Genomic DNA, 19,769 nt, shown 5'->3' on the forward strand with positions numbered 1-19,769 from the left:
CAAGAAAACAAAGAAATAAAAGGAAGAATAAAGAAGGATGTACCCAAACTAAAGTGGTTAGGAGAGACCTCTATAAAGAGGTATCATATGACTCAATCTATTCTCAAAATAAAAGTCAGAGTGAGTTTTTTAAAACCTAATTCACATCATGTCTTTCCTCCACAGAACCCAACTGCTCTCCATTTCACTGACAAAAATCCAGAGCCCCTATAATGGTCTAGAGCCCTTCATGATTTGGTCCCCAAATAGTTCCCTGACCTCCTTTCTTATTACTTTCTATAGCACTTATTATCTTCTAAATATTATAAAGGTTATGTATTATGTTTATTGTCTCTCTCTCTCTCCTTGCCAGAACATAAGCTCCACTAGAGAATGGTCTCTGTTTTCTTCATTTCGTATCCCAAATGTGTCTAGAACGGTACCTGACCTCTAATAGAAGTTCATTAAATTTTTGTTCAATGAACATAAAATTACATTATGATTTTATTAGTATTAAAATATAACAAAAATAAAAACAAAGTTATCACATACACTGCTATATTAACATTTAAATACAACAGATAAAAAGATCACAAAATAAGAACTGCAGAAACAAAAACCAGGTCAGATTTGTTTACACAACATTGTAAAGCAACTATACTCCAATTAAAAAAAAAAAAGATTTATTTAACGTGGTAGGTGTGCTTGCCCATTCATAAGTTCATTCCAGTCTGGAACACAGGAGGATAATGCTACTCGCATATCTGCTGCGCCATTTAATCCGTTCCTTTCCCTTGCTTTTAACTGGGTTAAGACAGAAAACCCTAGTTCACACAAACTAGTTGCTGTGAATGGTAATAATAGCAGGATACTCCTTCGACTTATCAAAGGAAAGTCTTCCTTTATCTTAATCCAAAATGCTGATAAACTTAGTGTTTCATAATCATTCTTCAATGTATATGAAGAACTGAGCTGCAATAATTCATTTTCTTCTTCAGGCACCAAGTTTAACTCAATTATTGATTCTGGGTTTCGAAAAGCAAACGGATCTTTTACCCAACAATTCTGTCTTAATGTTTCAAATTTCTCTTCTGGGAATAAATGGTTAAAGGTTTGACAGAGAGAAGTGAGGTGCAACAATATCTCTAGTTTTATTTCTTCCAAAATGTTTTCATTGACAACATTCTCTTCAATGTGCTGCAAAAACCTTGGAAACATGTAGTAGCTAGGACGGTTGCTTTTAAGCCTCGCTTGCCACAACAGTAACGCCTTCTGGAATCCTTGGATACGTTCGGCCTGTTGGAATATGTCACTGTTTTTCCCCTGTAGTTTTAAACATAGTTCATTAAGGATGCCAAAAATATCAGTTAAATATGCCAGTTTCGTTACCCAAATATCATCCTCAAAAATAGTTGCTAAATGAGACTTCTTTTCAATGAGAAAAACGTGGATCTCATTCCTGAGTTCGTAAACCCGGCTCAGTATTTTCCCTTGAGACAACCAACGAACTTTGGTGTGATACAGTAAGTGGGTATAATTAGCTCCAATCTCCGAACAAAACGTTTCAAGAAGTCTGCTGTTTAATGAGCTTCCTTTAATAAAGTTAACAACTTTCACTGCCTTTTTCAATACTTCCATGAGCTTCTGGGGAATCTCTCTGGATGCTAATGCTTCACGATGTATAAAACAATGATTCCACGCACCACTAGTAACTTCTAGCAATTTTTTAATTACTCTGCTCTGTTTACCACTGATGTTTGCTGTTCCGTCACTTGTAATTCCTTTGCAGTTTTTCCAGTTTAATTTATACTGACCAACAATGCACTTTTCTAATTCTGTGAAAATATCTAATCCACTTAGGTGTGAGGTTAAGTTTAAACAACACAAAAAATCCTCCATAAAATCGCCTTGCCACGCATATCTGACATAGACTAAAAGTGCTGTGCAGCTTCCAGTATCTGTGCTTTCATCAAGCTGGATCGCAAAATCTATTCCTGACTGTAACCGAGTAATAAGCATTGCCTCTAAATGTTCGGCAATCGTACAAATGCGAAGAGATATTGTGTTATCGCTAGGAATCATTTTTAATTTATCAGCAGATTTATCATCAAAAATTGTACGCACCATATCCAAACATGCTGGAAGAATAATTTTTTCAGCAGCTGTGTGAGCCATTTTCTCTTTTGCCACACGATATGCAACTAAATATGATGATAATAAGGTTTTCTCACTAACAGTAGTAGAGCAGCTAAGAAATTGTGTTGATGACTTTACATCTATTTTCTTTCTTTGAAAATATTCAAGAGGCTTATCAATAAGTTCAGCATGCTGTGTTTCTAAGTGCCTTTTTAATTTTGAAGGTTTTAAGCTTTCATTTGCAAGAATATTATTACAAATAACACACTGAGGTCTGTCATTTTCAAAGGGTTTTTCACATTTGATAAAACCATATTTTAAGTAATCTTCATTATAACGCCTGGCAGTTACTTTTTTCTTTTTGAAATGTGTCTCAAACGAAGTTGATGTTTGCAGATTAGAGTCAATAGTTTTCTCAATATTGTCACTATTCATACTTCCAGACCCAGCAGTAGAACTTGAACATGCTTCTGCATATTTTGCTTCATTATTCCTCTTTCTTTTAAAAAAGAAATGATCCATTTTAAAAGCAATTTTGAATAAAATATTATAATTGCCACTAATATATATATATATATGTGGTTTTTTTTTTACAGCCTAGATAACATCTTTCCAAAATTGCAGTTTGCAACTGAATCTCAGTGGAACATCTCAGACTTCATATCCAGTTGCAAGTCATGGTAATATACAACTAGACTGCAGATCAACCTTGTTATTATGAAAACCAAATAAGACATCAGTGGACAAATGACTGAAAAACCATTTCTTAGGCAATCAATGCACATTCTATTCATCATATCCCCTCCATCAAATATCTTTCCACATATTGAAACTGACCTTAGTATTCCTTGCAAGGTGTATAATTCTGGCAAAGGATTCATGCAAAGCACTCTGATATTTTATATTTTATTTTGTTTTTAAAAATGTTCATCATGACTCACAAAATTGATTTCATGACCTATTAAATGGGTCACATGCATAATGTGAAAAACACTGATATAGAGACGTTTTCCTCTTTTGTGTTAGTGCCTTGACTACGTCTGTTTGATGATCAAAGAAACTAGCTGATCTGCTAAACTGCTGGCTGATACAGAAACTTTCTTGAAGTGGTAGGTATATATCATTCCTGATTTTCATTCCTGATACTTTTTGATGGGAAGGGTTTTTAAGAGTGCCAGTATTGTCTGATCTCATGAGGTTCCAATGAGGTTTTCCATGGTTAGGTCAACTATAAGGTTGGAGTTGGTGACATATTTTTAGAACTGTCTTGGAATGCATCCTTGACCTGGGAATAAGACCAGAGATATGACATTAAGCATTACAATACAGAGAAATAGTGTTGCCAGCTATAGGGACCTTTACAGAATCCAAGGTCATGGGTGCTGAAGCAAAAAGCTGGTAGCTCTCAACACAATGTTATATAGGCTTAGGCCTTTTTCTGTAAGGCAAACCACCTCAACCAAGATTGGGAGATAGAAAAAATGATGTAAGACCTGGGAGTCGGCATCAGGAGATGCAAAGTACATTGACAAAGCTAAACACAGCAAACCATGGAGGAGCACAGCTCATTCACTATATATATTTCCTCTTAGCTCAGTTTGGCCATGCTCATCTTGTAAGTACTTCCCGCACTGCTCTCTTTGAACTTAGGATATTTGGGTCTTATCAGCATAATACAGCACTTCCTTACAAACCTCTCCATCAAGTAATGCCACTTTGGGGAGTGGGGGGAGGTAGGGTAAAGTCTTACATTTACTGTAGTGTTTATTAGAAATTAAACATTTTAAGTGTTAACAGTTTTATCAGGATTGTTTGCATTAACTAGATTTTCTTATTTTCTGTAATTCTTGATGCTCTGGCATGTGGGTTCTCACTAATCATAGAGGGAACTAATCCTCCCAGGGTTGGGTAATTCCTAGAGATAGCAAACTTGACTGATAGCTCAACCCAGGAACACAACTTTCATATGCAAACTAAACAGTCCAGAGCCAGCCCTACCCACACTTCCCCACCCTCCCAAATCAGGTTCTTATTCTCCAGATACTCCCCTGCCCTAACTACCCCAGGGCCAGGTAACCATGAACTAGGGACAGCCCCCATGCCCTGAATCCTGGTGAAACTGTTAAGAAAGCCAATCTGAAACCTGCTTACCCTGCTTGGCCAATTCCTTCCTGAGAAAACCACAGTACAGGCTTTTCCACATTTCCCCTTCTACCCCCTCTCCCTCCTGCCCAATCCTGGTGTTTCCCATGTGGCTGCCCTGTATGGCATGGCGTGGCATGCCCTACATCCTGTTTCTAGGGATCTGTATAAACACTACCTACTTCATGACAGCCATTTCTATGTCTGTTTGCCTTATCATACCTGATTAAAACAAATCGTAGGTAAATCATTTTTACTTCGTCTTGGTTCTGGTTACAAAGTTACAAAGTTGCATAGTTTGGCTCTAATCCTATTTTCCACGCAATGTCTGTTATTTTTTAGCATAAATTTTGCATTCCACGAGTTCTTCTAAGTCATAGTGTTAAAGCTGAAACACCCGTATCTCGAGATTACTTTTATTACTTGCGTGGTGAATGGATTCCCCCAATCACTTGAAAGGAAGATTGGAATCCTTCAGTTTGGGGGACACACTAAATATTTGTCATTCTAGCTATCACTCATCCTTCACCTGTGAGTGAAACAGTATCATACAGTACACAAGTAACGTATAGGTTTCAGGAATACCAGGCAGCACTCAAAATATGCTACAAATTGTCTGAATGCCATCGATTTTCATCAGCCTGTCACCACTGTATTTATGTGGTGGCCTAATCTTTTAATAAAGCCAGCTTTGAAAGAGGCATCAGAGCGGATGGTGACCTTGAAACAAGAAAGATGTTGCCAGATGGAGAAGGCCTTAGTAAGATTCTTCCCTGAGACTTCATTACTTATTTTTAACAGTAAACTTGAAGGGGACTTACAGTATGTCATGTATACTGCACTTTTTAAAATTTTAATAAGCTTTATTTTTTTTGAGAGCAACTTTAGGTTCACAGCAAAACTGAGCAAAAGGTAGGGATTTCCCATATATTTCCTGCCCCCACCTATGCACAGTCTTGGCCATCACCAACATCCCCCACCGGAGTGGTACTTGTTACAGCTGATAGACCTACAGTGTCACATCATAATCACCCAAAGTCCACCCTTTACCTAAGGTTCACTCTTCGTGTTGTACATTCTATGGATTTTGACAAATGTATAATGACATGTATCCATCATTATGGTTTCATACAGAGTATTTTCACTGCCCTAAAAATCCTGTGCCTCTGCCTCTCTTCTTTCCTATCCCCACTCCCACTGCCACCAATCTCTAATAGTCACTGAATTTTTTTTTTTTTTTTACCAGCTCAGCTCCACAGTCTTGCCTTTTCCAGAGTGCCATACCGTTGGAATTATATGTATATAGACTTTTCAGATTGGCTTCTTTCACTTAGTAATACGCATTTAAGGTTCCTCCATGTATTTTCATGACTTGATAGCTCATTTCTTTTTAGCACTGAAAAATATTTCATTGTCTGGCTATAACAGTTTATCCATTCACCTACTGAAAGACATCTTAGTTGCTTCCAAATTTTGGCAACTATGAATAAAGCTGCTATAAACATTGGTTGCAGGTTTTTGTGTGGACAAAAGTTTTCAACTCCTTTAGGTAAATACTAAGGAACCTGACTGCTGCATCGTATGCACAAGTACATTTTTAGAGGATCCCAGCAAAAGTTGTGTATCCTTTTGTTGCTGGAGCTTGTCAATACTGTGGAAACAGATTATGCTTTATAGATAAAGCATAGATGTTGCTCAACTTTTTTTTTTTTTGCAGTGGTGCCAGCTTTTGTTAACATAACTCACACACGCTGACAGACTTCAAATAGTGCCAAAGGGACTGCTCTAGGATTTCCTGAGTTGTGATGGCCTACTCTGGTACTGAGTTATTCTACTGATGTCTCTGATATGGAACCAAGTCAGAATTGAGGGGTAAAGGTGGCTGGTGAGATGGGTTACACAATTTAGTATAATTCAGTGAGAAAGAGTGACGTGGGGAGCTGTCAAGATAAGACTATTTGGTCAGTTTGGCATTGGACAAATACTAAATCTTGAATTTAGGAGCAGATATTTTATATGAGACTAAAAGTTTTAAAGGGCATTCTAGAACAATGTTGTTGGAATGCAGCTTCAGCAATGTAGCAGGAAGGTGGCAGCAGGAACCAACTGAGAAAACTTTGCTATAGGGAGTAGGGTTAAGTTGTAATATGCAAGAGATCAAAATGTATAACATTGTCTCTAGGCTAGCAGTCTCTTGGCATAGTTTTCCGTGTTTAGTAATATAAAGCATTGGTGTCAACAGGAAGACCTACAAATAGGGGCAAAAGTCAGGGTTTATTAGGATGGTGGCATTTTTAGATGTTGGTTGCCTTAGGAGGGGCTTGAAAATATCAACTTGATTAGTTGTTATATTATGAATGCTTTAACTAGGACAAGTTGCTAGAGATCTAATGTATATGGTACCTGATTATTACACTTAAAAAAGAGTACATATGGGGGAATTCAGGGCCTGGTCTGAGAAACAGCCAAAGTTTTTCTTGGAGGTCTTATATCCTGTCTGCCAAGGTAGTTAGTAGGACTAAAGAGTTTATGGCAGACGCCTACTGGATGTCACAGCATGGTGGACAGCAACAATATATTAAATCAGGGGCTTCCCTGTGGTGCAGTGGTTGAGAGTCTGCCTGCCGATGCAGGGGACACGGGTTCGTGCCCCGGTCTGGGAAGATCCCACATGCCACGAAGTGGCTGGGCCTGTGAGCCATGGCTGCTGAGCCTGCGCATCCGGAGCCAGTGCTCCGCAATGGGAGAGGCCACAACAGTGAGAGGCCTGCGTACCGCAAAAAAAAAAAAAAAAAAAAAAAAAAAATCTATCTATCTATCTATCTAACTATCTATATATATATAAAATCAGAACTAAACTGCTGAAAAAGCAACTGCATCTAAATCTCTTTGATGAATAAGAAGAGATGAAGAGCAATTCACAACAGCCTTGAAGCAATCTGACTCAGATATATAACTGCCCTTAACAGCTGAAAGAGAACACTTATTGATTCTTCCTGTCATAGTGAAGGATGCTCACTTGTTTTTAATGTTCCTTCTCTCCACATGAATTTCAAAGCACTACAATTTTATCCTGTATGCCACCTCTCCCCAGATATTTTATAGACATTTACCTTACACAGTTAAAGAAAAACAGTGTTAAAACATTCTCCAAAGTCTTTTGTTTGCCCTCTCTTTTCTTTATCTATGTCTCTGAAAGGTGCCTTAATGGCAAGTCACAGGAATTTGGAGGGACAGGTTCAAACCTGAGCGTTTTGGTCTAACCGTAAGTTTTGGAACTTTAAACAGAGATATTCTCAATTAGAACTCAATGTAAATCAGGGCATATACATACGTTAACATGAATAACTACACGTGTGATTCCATAACCCAGATGGGTTCTGTTGGGACAGGTCCTTTCTGGCCAAAACTTCAAAAATCTATAGATGTGTGCACTGATGCTTAAGATGTGTGTGCTGAGGCTGACTGTTGTGGATATATAACCACATTTCAGAGCAATAATGTTCTTTAATTGGGTGTGCATCTATCTTAGCCATTCTTTAGGAGAGAATTTCAATTAAGGTGACCAAATACTTGTAGCTGAAAGTTTCTTATATACCAAGGTGCAATAATAATGACCTGTTCCTAGAACAGTGTTTGTTGTAATGGTAGGTACTCAGTAAATGTATTTGAAAGATTAAATGAGAGAATGACACCTGTAGCAAACTGTACCATGTACATTGTTTTTATTAATCAATGAAAAATAAGTTACCAAACTATATTTGAACAATTTGGTAATATGTAAGACAAAGGTTAGTAAGACCTATTCTTTAAAATTGGATCGATATTCTATTTCAAAATAAACTGCTTATAATGTTAGATAGTAGAAACAATGGTCTTATAAATACATAAATGTAAACTATATTCAGATTTATAAAGCCTAACACTTAAATCTACCTGGAAATAAGAAACACATTAAAAAAAACTAATATCTCATTTATATTACAATAAGTAATTATTCTTTTAGTCAAAAACAATTGTCTTTAAATCATTCTGTTCTTTTATACTTCTACTATTCTCATTTCAATCCAGTTCTCTGTGGGAGTTCATAATCGGCTATGCTTCAGACTGTTATATCCAAAAAGTATTCTTAAAGGGCTTACTCTCTCTCCTCAAGCAGACAATTCACCTACAATAATAGCAAACATAGTATATTAGGGTATAGACCTGATAGATGTGGGGATGAAAGTATGGGGAAGTCCTTTTGTAACTGAAAGAGGATGCAAGGTAAACAGCTAAATGGAAGTCAGAAGCAGAAAATGTTGCAAGCTTGACAGAAGAAGGTATGAGGTAGTTGTTTACAAAAGTGGTGCTACGAATGGACTAGGAAAATGTGTTAGGATTTTAAGCAGGTCTGCATGATTGCCTTACATGCTTAATGCAATGATCATTATTGCTATGATGCTTGATAGGTGTGGTCTTTAATTCCCTGCCATGAATTTTTACCTCTTAGACATATTTCAATGGTGCTGTTATCTTCTAAAAATACAGCTCTGATCAGTTTCCTCATAATTCAAAAACCTCTATCGGCTCTGAGCAGTGTAATCTCTTCAGGATAATGTCGTTTAAATCTAAGCCTCATCCTATCTCTCTAGGTTTCTCCTTCATCCCATATCTCCATACTATTCTACACTTTAAGCTCTAAGACTATGGGAGTTCTTGAAATACCTCATGCACTTTCATGCTTCTGCTTTCGCTCTGGCTGGTATTCCCCTTGCCTTAAGTCATTTGAAATCCTATTCATTCTTTACGATTTAGCCCAAATGCTACAGCATTCATCCAATCAACTAACATGTAAGTATTTATAATGTGCCAGGTCCTGGGGATACAAAGCAAGAAAATGGATAGTGATATATTCATATAAGGGAACACCTGTTCAGCTGTTACAAGGAATGAACTAGAGTTACATAACACTGACAAATCTTACATTAAGTTAAAGAAAGCTGCCAAAGGATATACACATTTCTGATTGTTAAAACTATGCAAAACAGCACTATATGTAATCCAAAATTAAAAGGGTGGTTACCTTGGTCAAGAGGGAACATAACGGGATTGGGTGGAGCAGACAGAGGACTTCAGTTATATAATAACTATTTCTCCAGTTGGGTGTCAAGTACATATGTATTAGTTATAGTTTTATTTCTACTTTTTGTCTGTCTAAAGATATTCTATTTTTAAAGGGGATGGTTAAAGCTTGATTCCTTCCTGAAGGCATTGCAAACCTGTCCCATAACCAGTAACTTAAAATTAACTTCTTTCCGTCTCTGGTATTCTCCTTTGTTTCCTGTATTGCCATTGTGCACACATCAGTAATACTTAGGCCTTAAGAGTAGGAACTTGCAGGTACGAGCTTTAAGTAGATTAGAATGTAACCCTCTTCCCAGGAGACTCCCGTTTGCTCCAGTTCTCTAGGGACCTAACTAGGCCTAAGAACCTCAGCCTGACCCCTTCAGCTGACCCGAGAACATCTTCCTTCGGATCCCGGATCGCTGACCCTTTCCCCCGGTAGACGTCCATTCGCCCCCTGAGCAAGAGCAAAACGTGCCTCCCGCCAACGAACCCCGGAATGTCTCCCTTTAGAGGACTCCGGACCACTCCCACCAGAGGTTGCCTTTCTTCCTTCTCACCTCCAGCCGAGCGCCGCGAACCTCGCGCCTCGCCTGCCGACCCGCGGTGCGCTTCGCCCCCCATTCTCTACACAACACCACTTGCAATCTAACCCCAACACTCACAGAAATCACACTTCCAGCCGGAATACGGCTGGCTCGGCCCTCTGCGCATGCGCGGAGCTAAGAGTCACCCCTGCCCTCGCTGTTGTCTCGCGGTATTGCCTTTTCCCGCGGGAGTTATTTGAGCTTTCGGGCGGTAACTACGCCTTCGGCTGTCCGCGGTAGGCTGCCCGGAGTCGGAATTTTGTCTGCAGAAAATCTGGCCGTGGTCAGTCGAGCCAGGTACGGCCGAGAGCCGATAGGTTCGTCCCGGCCGGGCTCTGGCGCCATGGGGGCCAAGAGACTGCTGCCGATTAAGGAGGCCTTCCAGCTGGCTTAGCAGCCGCATCAGAACCAGGCGAAGCTGGTGGTGGCTGAGCCGCACCTACGGCTCTGCGGTCGCCGCCACCCCTCGCCGCCCCGCTGGTACACCCGTTAGCACGTTAATTTGTCAGTCTTTGTAAGGGAATTACAGAGATTTTTTTCAATTCTGCTATCATTTACCTTGTTTACTTATTTAGAGAACCATATTGTTCTTTATATCATAGGAGGCTTGTGTCTCTAGATTAGAAGTTCACCGATTTTTAACATAAATCTACATTTCATTAAATAGATATAAAATGTATATTAAATATATATATATTTGTATTTCTGCCCTGTAATGATTTTAACAAAACACGTTTCTTAGGAACAAAATAAGTCAGTGCAAAGAAGTTCATTTTTGTTACAAACTATTTTTCAGGTTAATATACAGGTGTCCCCCACTTTTCAAAAATTCGATTTAGGCCACTTCGCTTTTAGAAAAGACCTGTATTGTATTAGTCCGTGTTTTCATAACTGAAGGAAATCTGGAGGGTTTTCACTTTTACAAAAAAACGGCGAAAAGCGATAGTACTTGGTATGCTTAGCCTTCAGCGTTTTTTTTTTTTTTTTTTTTTTTTTTTTTTGCAGGGAGCCTTTACCGAGGCAGCGCGCAGACCCAGCAGCCTCAGTGGCACAGCCAGGCTCCTTCCCTGGAAATACACTCAGCATCAAGCCCCCATAGCTTGGAACTGTGTCTGTGAGTATCTGTGCTGCAACTCGATTTATTTTGTGCATCCGTCAGCAAGTGTCCTAAAGTATCAGAAAAGCGTAACATAAAACCAGATGTAATTTTAAGTGTTTTAATTGGAGTGAACGAACTGGGCATTGTGTGTGAGTTGAACTTGCTTGGGTCCACCATTTCCATGCAGAGAGAAAGAATCTTGAAAGCTGCCAAAGTTACTATCGCTTCTGTTGGTAGCAAAGTGGTCTCAGTTGGCATCCAGCAGTGGGTAAACTGGAAAGTCTATCGCTTGAGCGGACTGATGGGTGTACAAAGCGAGGTGTTTAGGTTATCTTATACTTCAGGAGAAATCGGTCAGTCTTTCTAATAAGCTGAAACAGAAAGCACTTGGACCACGGTGATGAACGTGTTGCAACAGTAGAATTTGAAGGTAGTCATGGATGGTTTGATTGGTGAGGGCAGGTTCTTACCTTAAAAGTTACTGGAGAGAGTGCTTCCGCTGTTACTGAAGCTGCCGAAAAGTTCCCGGAACTGAAGAAAATAATTACAGGAGGTGGTTATTCGTATAAGTGTTTGACCTTGAAGATGATGTTGAAGAGGTTTTGGCATCCCATGACTAAGAACTGACAGATGAAGAGCTGATGCCATTGCAAGAGGAAAGGATACTATTCGAATACTAATTGAAACGGAACACAGTAGTGAACAGCCTAAAAGTAAAGCCCTCCAGGAACTCAACATGAAGCACTTTCATGAGATTTTCACTGTAATTGACAGTGCTGCAATGATAGCAGAGAAGGTATGACTTTAATTTTGAAAGGGCATGTAGGTTTAGGGCAAGTTTGCAGGATGTTCTGAGTGCCTACAAACAACTGCATGATAGAAAAATGCATGAGGATAAGCAGTCAAGCATACTGTCATATTTCAAGCCTTCCACATCAGCCACAGCCGACAATGAACCTTAACATTTGACGCTGAGGCAGGCAGTTATAGAAGAAGGTGAAGACATTAGTGACCTGCTTGCCCTGACGGATTCAAACAACGGTGAGATGTTAATAGGTGACCCCCTTCCTCTGTCTCCTACATCCCCATCTCCACACGCCCCCACCACAGCCTCCCACATCTCAGCCTAACACAACATCATCACCACCTCTCAGCCTTCCAGTGTGCTGCTGGCTGTCCTCTCGATTCTGGTAAGTGAAACTATACTGTACAGACATTATTTCTACTTTATCCAGGCAGTGTGTTTATCATATCATACCTGCTTTTACTATATGCTAGCGTTATTTTAGGTTTTATGTGTTATTTGGTATGATTTGGTAGGTTATTTTTTGAGTCTGGAAATGCTCAAACTTTCCCCATATAAATTCATGGTAATTGCTTCTTCACTTTATACCATTTTGGCTTATGAAAGGTTTCATAGAAACATTCTACTTTCAGATATGGGGGAAAACCTGTATTTCTAGCCTTTTATTATAATTTAGTTTAAGAAATAGAAAAAGAGTTAAATACAGTAGTTTTAATTTCAACTCTAAGACTTTACATGACTTTGACAAAATCAAAAAGCATTTCTTTACCTCAAGCTACTACCTTTTTGTTTAAATTTATTTATTTATTTATTTTTGGCTGCATTGGGTCTTTTTTGCTGCACACGGGCTTTCTCTAGTTGCGGCAAGCAGGGGCTACACTTCGTTGCAATGGACGTGCTTCTCATTGCGGTGGCTCCTCTTGTTTCGGAGCATGGGCTCTAGGCATGTGGGCGTCAGTAGTTGTGGCACGAGGGCTCAGTAGTTGTGGCTCACAGGCTCTAGAGTGCAGGCTCAGTAGTTGTAGCGCACGGGCTTCATTGCTCTGTGACATGTGGGATCTTCCCGGAGCAGAGATCGAACACGTGTCCCCTGCATTGGCAGACAGATTCTTAACCACTGCGCCACCAGGGCAGTCCCAAGCTACTACCTTTTTTACTTGCAGGATTTCAAAATGATTCTTCCGTATGCTCTGCATTGTTCTGCACTTTTTTTTCACTTAACAGTATATTCTGGATATTCCTTCTTATCACTATTTAATTAAACTTAACGCAGTCTTTTTTTTTTTCTTTCAGCTGTCATATATTCCGTTTTGTGGATATACTCAGATTTGTAGCCAATCTCCTATAGATGGACACTTGTGTTGTTTCCAGCCTTTGGATATTAGGAACAATGCTTTAATGAATAAATGTCATTTCTTACATTTGCAGGGGTAACTCTTAGATCCTCTGAAGAGAATTGCTGGCTTAAAGAGGAAATGTTTTTGTAAATGTGATAAATATTGAAAGTTGGCCTTTAAAGAGTGGTCCATTCTGCACTCCCATCAGCAGCATATGAGAGGTATTGCTTTTTTTTTAGGTGGATTGGGAGGAACTAGAAAGTGATTGGGGGGATGTTTTTTGATAGACGAGAAAATTTCTAAGTAAAATCCTGAACAGTTTGAGAATAGGAGTTAGAATGATAACATGTATGTCAAAAAGAAATTGCTGTGTGATGGGAAGGGTCAATTGTAAAAGGCAACGTTGAATTCAGACCAGTGCTGTTGTTGTTTTTAACTGAACTGTGCCTTTGATACATGTTTCTCAGTAGATTCAAGGATGTAGAGAAGAATCAAAAGAATCTTATGTGATATTTTAAAATCTATGCTGCCTTGCTCCATGACAGCAGTAACTCAAAAACAGGAGACATGGGTGAATGATTACTCAAGTCTATTCTCAACAATTTATTCTTCTGGATAGATGATTAAGAGTTATTAAAGAGTGAAGATTTTAGTTTAATGAACAATTATTCATGTTACCGAGAGTCTTAGGTTAGTGCTAGAAATAAAGTCTTTTATCAGTGTAGTTTGTGAAGGATTTGTTTTGTATTTCTGGTTGTCAATAAAACATTTTTTCAAGAGGCATTTGTTCATGCCTTAAATATGCTATGATGGTGTGTAAATATGAACCTGCAGCAGAGTGAGAAATAGAATTTGCAGCAGTTTATTATTTCTTTAACCAAATAGAAGGAAGATGAAGACAACGACATTTCAAGTTATTTAAATTATTTTACTTTCTTCTTGAAAGTATTCCGGAAGTTATGCCAGTTTTTATTAACATTCACAGGGAGTGAGTATATCATTTAAAAATTTACCAGATTGAAAACTTTAAGGACTTGTATAATTTAGAGGAAAAACAGCTAGGATTCTAAATATATATATGATATAAATAAATTTATAGTATACACACACACATACATACATACACATATATTTATGTCATATTAAAGTGACCTTATAAATAATACCTTTTTCTGTAGGATAAACTATGATCATGATTAAAAGCTGATTTAATAGATAATGCTAGCTTTAATTTAAAAAATTTAAGAACAGTTTCAGGTAAATATATTTAAATGAGTGCTCTACTGAGCAAGGAAGTTAAAAGACCATTTTTTTTTGGTTCAAAAATTATTTCATTCTTATTATTTAGTAAATATTTCAAACAAGGATTATTTTGAGACTATATTAAATGTACATTTTGTACATGTATGTGTAAATTAGCATTATAGCTTCTGTTTTTTTTTGCATGAATTGTACCTTCTTTATGAGTTATTACTACAGTCTTGAATTCTGAACTTGAGGAAATCAAATGGTTGTCATTATAATGCCACCTGTGAATAAGTTTGATCAGTGTTTTCTTTCAGGACTGAGGCAAATAGCAATGAAGTTCAATTTTGAGGATGCCAGATTCTAAATAAGTTCTTGAGAAATATGCCAGAAAATGCCCAGATTGATAATGTTTGTGTATAAAATTAATTAAGCCATTCTTATTAGACTGAAAGATAAATTTCCAAGTACAGGCAATTCTGGCTCTTTCAGTACTTAAGACTATTCCCTGTGGTTAAAGGTATATATGACATGCCTATTTTTTTACTTCATATTTTTTTCTTTCTTTAACTTTAAATACTCAGTAGTTGAATTTTTCCTTATTAAATATACAATATACAGTAAGAGAAAAGAGTGTATATGATGCATGCACACTTCTGTGCACACACACACACACACACACACACACCATTTAAAGATATGTAGTTCCAACAGCAATTCTGTGATGGCAATTGGATGTCCTATAATTTGACACCTAGAATTAGAGCAGACCCATAGGTCAAGGGCTCAGCCCCACAAGACTGCCTCTACAACAGATGCCAGCCAGGAGTTTAAAGTATCCCAAAGCTACCTACGTTTCTACCCAGCTGACTCCAAATTCAGGGATTCCCATGACTGCTTACCCCCCCGCCCCCAGGTGTGATAATTCTCTAGAATGACTGACTGGACTCAGGAAAGCGCTATACTACCTACTCGAGTTTTATTATAAAGGGGCAAAGTATGGGACGCAGGGAGTGCAGAGCTTCAATGGCCTGCCTGGGTGTGCCACCCTCTCAGCACGTTGGTGTGTTCACCAACCTGGAAGCTTCTTGAGCCTGGTTGTTTCAAGGTTTTTTATGGGATTTCATTGAGTAGGCATGATTGATTAAATCATTGGCTATTTAATTGAAAATCTTTAGTCCCTCTCCCCTCCCTGGAAATTGGGGGATGGGCCCTGAAAGTTCCAACTCTGTAATCACCTGGCTGGTTTTTCTGGTGACCAGCTTCTACCTTGAAGCTATCTAGTGTCTCCCAACCCACCAAGAGTCACCTCATTAGCATAAACTCAAGTGTGGTTGAAAGGGACTCAGGAATGACAAAAGACATTTCTATCACTCAGCAAATTCAGGAGGTTTCAGGAACTCTACCAGGGACCAGGGACAAAGATCAAATACTTTTTTTGTTATACCACAAGAGAATAAAAAAGTGAACACATATACCCAACACCTAATTAAGAAACAGAATACCAAGGTACCTTTTTAAGTCTCTTATGTCTCTTTTTTAAATGTATTCTCCCTCCTTCTTTCTCAGAGGAAACCACTATCATGAATTTTATATTATTCGTTACCTTGCTTTTCTTTAGAGTTTAGTTTGTTATAAGGCTACCTAGGTGTATCCCCAAAATATGCACTGTATCTTTGCTTTTTTTTTTTTTTTTTTTTTTGCAGTATGCAGGCCTCTCACTGTTGTGGCCTCTCCCATTGCGGAGCACAGGCTCCGGACGTGCAGGCTCAGCGGCCATGGCTCACGGGCCCAGCTGCTCCACAGCATGTGGGATCTTCCCGGACCGGGTCACGAACCCACATCCGCTGCATCGGCAGGCGAACTCTCAACCACTGCGCCACCAGGGAAGCCCTCTTTGCTTTTTTTTAACCTTATTATGAATGTAGTTATTTTGCATGTATTCTTTTGTGACTAATTATTTTTCCATTTAACACTGTTTCTAAGAGTAATCCAAATTTATGCATGTAGCTATAGTTCATTCCTTTTCACTGCCATATAATATTTTGTATTAGAAATACAACACACTTGAGTTATCTGCTATATTGTTTACTATTATGAACTAAACTTGCCAGCATTCTCAAACATGTGCAAAAGTTTCTCTGGCTAATATGCCTAGAGGTGGTGTTATAGACTGAATTGGGTTTCCCCAAAATTCAAATGTTGAAGCCCTTACTCCTAATACCTCCCAATATCTCAGAATGTGACTGCATTTGGAGATAGGGTCTTTATTAATAAAGAGGTAATTAAGTTAAAATGAGACCTTTGATGGTGGTGGGGTGATGGGGGTGCCCTAGTCTGGTCTGATTGTTGTCCTTATAAGAAGAGGAGATTAGGACATACAGAGAAACGCTGGACATGTGCATGCAGAGAAGAAAGGCCAGTGAAGACACTGCAAGAAGACATCTGCAATGCCTGGGAAGAAACCACACTTTATTCTTGGACTTCTAGCCTCCAAAACTCAGAAAATAAATTGGTGTCTAATCCACCCAGTCTCTAGTATTTTTGTTATGGCAACCCTAGCAAACAAATACAGTTAGAATTGCTAGATGGTAGGATTATGCACAAGTTCAGTTTAGTTAGTAACGCCAATATTTTTTTAAAGTACTTGGACCGATTTACAATCCTACTGGCATGTATGAGAATTCTTGTTCTACATCCTCACCCAAACCTGATATTGTCAGACTTTACTTTCTCCAGTCTGTTGGAAAGGAATGGAATCTTATTGTCATATTAATTGCATTTTCCTGATAATTAAGGAGAGTTGAATATCTTCATGTGTTTCTTGTTTCTATATCAATAAAATGCCTGTTATATCTTCATCCACTGTTCTGTTATTTGTTTTTTTATTACTGATGGGTAGGAGTTAATTTTAATGAAAGTTAAGATTTATCCTTTAATAACCTGTCTTCTTTTATGTCTTATTTAAGAAATTCTTCCCAACCTCCAGAGTAAAAGAATATATTCTCTCATTTTTTTTCTGAATGTTTTACATTTGAATCCTTAATGTACCTGGAATTGATTTTTTTTAAAGTTTGGTTTGAGGTAGATACATAGTTTCATTTTTTTCCCATGCTAATAGCAGTTGTCCTAGTCCTATTTATTGAATAGTCTTTGGCAGCTCTGTTATACATCACGTCTGCCTTTCTGGTCTCTAATTATGATTTTTGTCTACCTCTAGACCAGCATCACATTGTCCTAATTACTATGGTTTTATAATAAATCTTAATATCTGGTAGTAAGTGGATTTTTTGTTTTAAATTATATATATATATATATATATGTATATTTATTTATTTAACAATTGATATGTGTATGATCTTGAACCTTTCAAATGTGGAGAATAGAGCTAGGTGTGTTTAAGCATAGGAAATGGTCTTTGCTCCAAAGACTAAAAAACTTCTTTTCAAGGCAACTCAAAATCAAACCAGTGAGCCTTTAAAAAAGCCATTTCTAATATGAGACCAGGGTTTTTGGGGTATTATGGATTGGGTTTTAGGTGGAAAAAGGTGGTCCCTGAGTTGATAGTTGTTGAGGCTAGTTGGGTATATTAGTTTTATAGGTTTCAGTGGTTTCTTAATAAATATAGAATGTATCACTTGTTAGATAATTATATTGGGCCTTTAATGATTACTTCTTTTGTCTTTTTGTTTTCTTAAGATTTTGTACTCAGAGAATTCCATTTCTTCAGCAAGGCCTAATGATATATCAGGTAAATGTACATAAAGTTAATAGATTTGAAGGTCATACTTTTTACTGTTATGAAATTTTTCAAAGAGAATACAGTAAAATGAATCCAACAACCCAACACCTAACTTCAACCATTATGAATATTTGGCCAGTTTTGTTTCTCTTCCTTCCCCCTCCTCATACCCAGGCCACATGAACACAGTTCACACACCCCATCCCACTCTCAGCCAGAATTATTTTAAAGCAAATTTTAGCTGTCACTTCATCTAATATCCAGTGTTCAGATTTTTCTAATTTTCTCAAAAAAATTATTTTTCATGCTTGTTTCTTTGAATTGGGATCTAAACTATATCTATACATTTCATTTGATATTTCTTATGTCTCTTTTAATATTCAACAAGCTCTCTTCCCCTCTCTTTCCTTGACATTTATTTGTTATAGAGATTGGGTCATTTGTCTAGTTGAATTTCCCATATTCTGGATTTGGCTAATTTCATCTTCATACTATCACTCAATCTGTTCTATCATGTGTATTTCCCATAAACTGCTATTTAATGGTAGATGATTGACTAGATTAAAGCTTGACTTTTTTTCCAGGAAGTGGGGCAAAATACTTATGTGGTAGCTTATAAACATTTTATTGCATTCATATCAGGAGGTGAAAGTCTTCAATAATATTTTTTAAACAGTGTCCTAATATACATGATTAAGGATTATAAATGTGTTCTGTAGTCTTTTCATCTCTAATCTTCCTGTTTTTACAGATGGGAAAACTAAGGCCTAGAGAGTTAAATATTTGCCAAAGACCAACCAGCTAACTTAATAGAAGTAGGGCTTTTTTCCACCTAATGCTCCTTTCAAAATTTTACTTCAGTTGTGTATGCCTTCGTCTGAAGGTTTTAATGCATCAGAAAAATGTCAGAGGTGGTCAGGATGGCATTTCTGCCTGTTCCAACTAGAGTTTTTGTGACTGAGAAGGTAAGACGCAGTACATGTGTAACTGTAAAGTTTACACACTAGTAAACCACTCCTTTGAGTGGTTCTGTTTTTGCATTGCCAGTGTGATAGCTAAGACTTGAGTTTGAAAGTAATAGTCAGAGGGGCCTTAGACAGGACCTAAGCCTGGAGCTTGGTAAATCCAGGATAGGAAGAATGCAAGAAAATCTTTATAGGCTACAATAGTATTTGGTTATTTGGTCCTAAATAATTTTTTTTTGTGTGTAGAATTGTTCACCTCATATCTTTTTTTTAAAATAAATTTATTTGTTTTATTTATTTATTTTTGCCTGCATTGGGTCTCCGTTGCTATGTGCAGGCTTTCTCTAGTTATGGCGAGCGGGGGCTACTCTTCATTGCGATGCACAGGCTTCTCATTGCGGTGGCTTCTCTTGTTGCAGAGCACGGGCTCTAGGCGTGTGGGCTTCAGTAGTTGTGGTGCATGCGCTCAGTAGTTGTGCCTCACTGGCTCTAGAGCACAGGCTCAGTAGTTGTGGCACACGGGCTTAGTTGCTTCGCGGCATGTGGGATCTTCTCGGACCAAGGCTTGAACCCTTGTGCCCTGCATTGGCAGGCAGATTCTTAACCACTGTGCCACCAGGGAAGCC

General features: G+C 38.1%; 1 protein-coding gene and 1 long non-coding RNA gene across 3 annotated transcripts; one reads left to right on the plus strand and one right to left on the minus strand.

The window, feature by feature from the left end:
- Positions 1 to 528: 528 nt before the first annotated feature.
- FAM200B (family with sequence similarity 200 member B) lies at positions 529 to 10,055 on the minus strand. 2 transcript variants are annotated; one of them, XM_060085349.1, is made up of 2 exons: positions 9,924 to 10,055; positions 529 to 2,614 (listed from the first exon to the last, which is right to left on the minus strand). In XM_060085349.1, the coding sequence occupies exon 2, from the start codon at positions 2,548 to 2,550 to the stop codon at positions 667 to 669; it is 1,884 nt and encodes a 627-aa protein (XP_059941332.1). In that variant the 5' UTR covers positions 2,551 to 2,614; positions 9,924 to 10,055; the 3' UTR covers positions 529 to 666. The 2 variants fall into 2 exon arrangements, with proteins under 2 accessions (XP_059941332.1, XP_059941250.1); XM_060085267.1 differs by having other exon boundaries at positions 529 to 3,400.
- A 97-nt stretch (positions 10,056 to 10,152) lies between these two features.
- Positions 10,153 to 17,297, plus strand: LOC132480893 (uncharacterized). The gene is made up of 4 exons (XR_009530698.1): positions 10,153 to 10,247; positions 10,956 to 11,064; positions 13,283 to 13,412; positions 16,143 to 17,297. It is a non-coding gene; the product is annotated as an uncharacterized LOC132480893 (long non-coding RNA).
- The last annotated feature ends 2,472 nt before the right edge of the window (positions 17,298 to 19,769 follow it).

This window comes from Mesoplodon densirostris, chromosome 1, assembly GCF_025265405.1.
Source record: "Mesoplodon densirostris isolate mMesDen1 chromosome 1, mMesDen1 primary haplotype, whole genome shotgun sequence".
Classification (NCBI taxonomy): domain Eukaryota; kingdom Metazoa; phylum Chordata; class Mammalia; order Artiodactyla; family Ziphiidae; genus Mesoplodon; species Mesoplodon densirostris.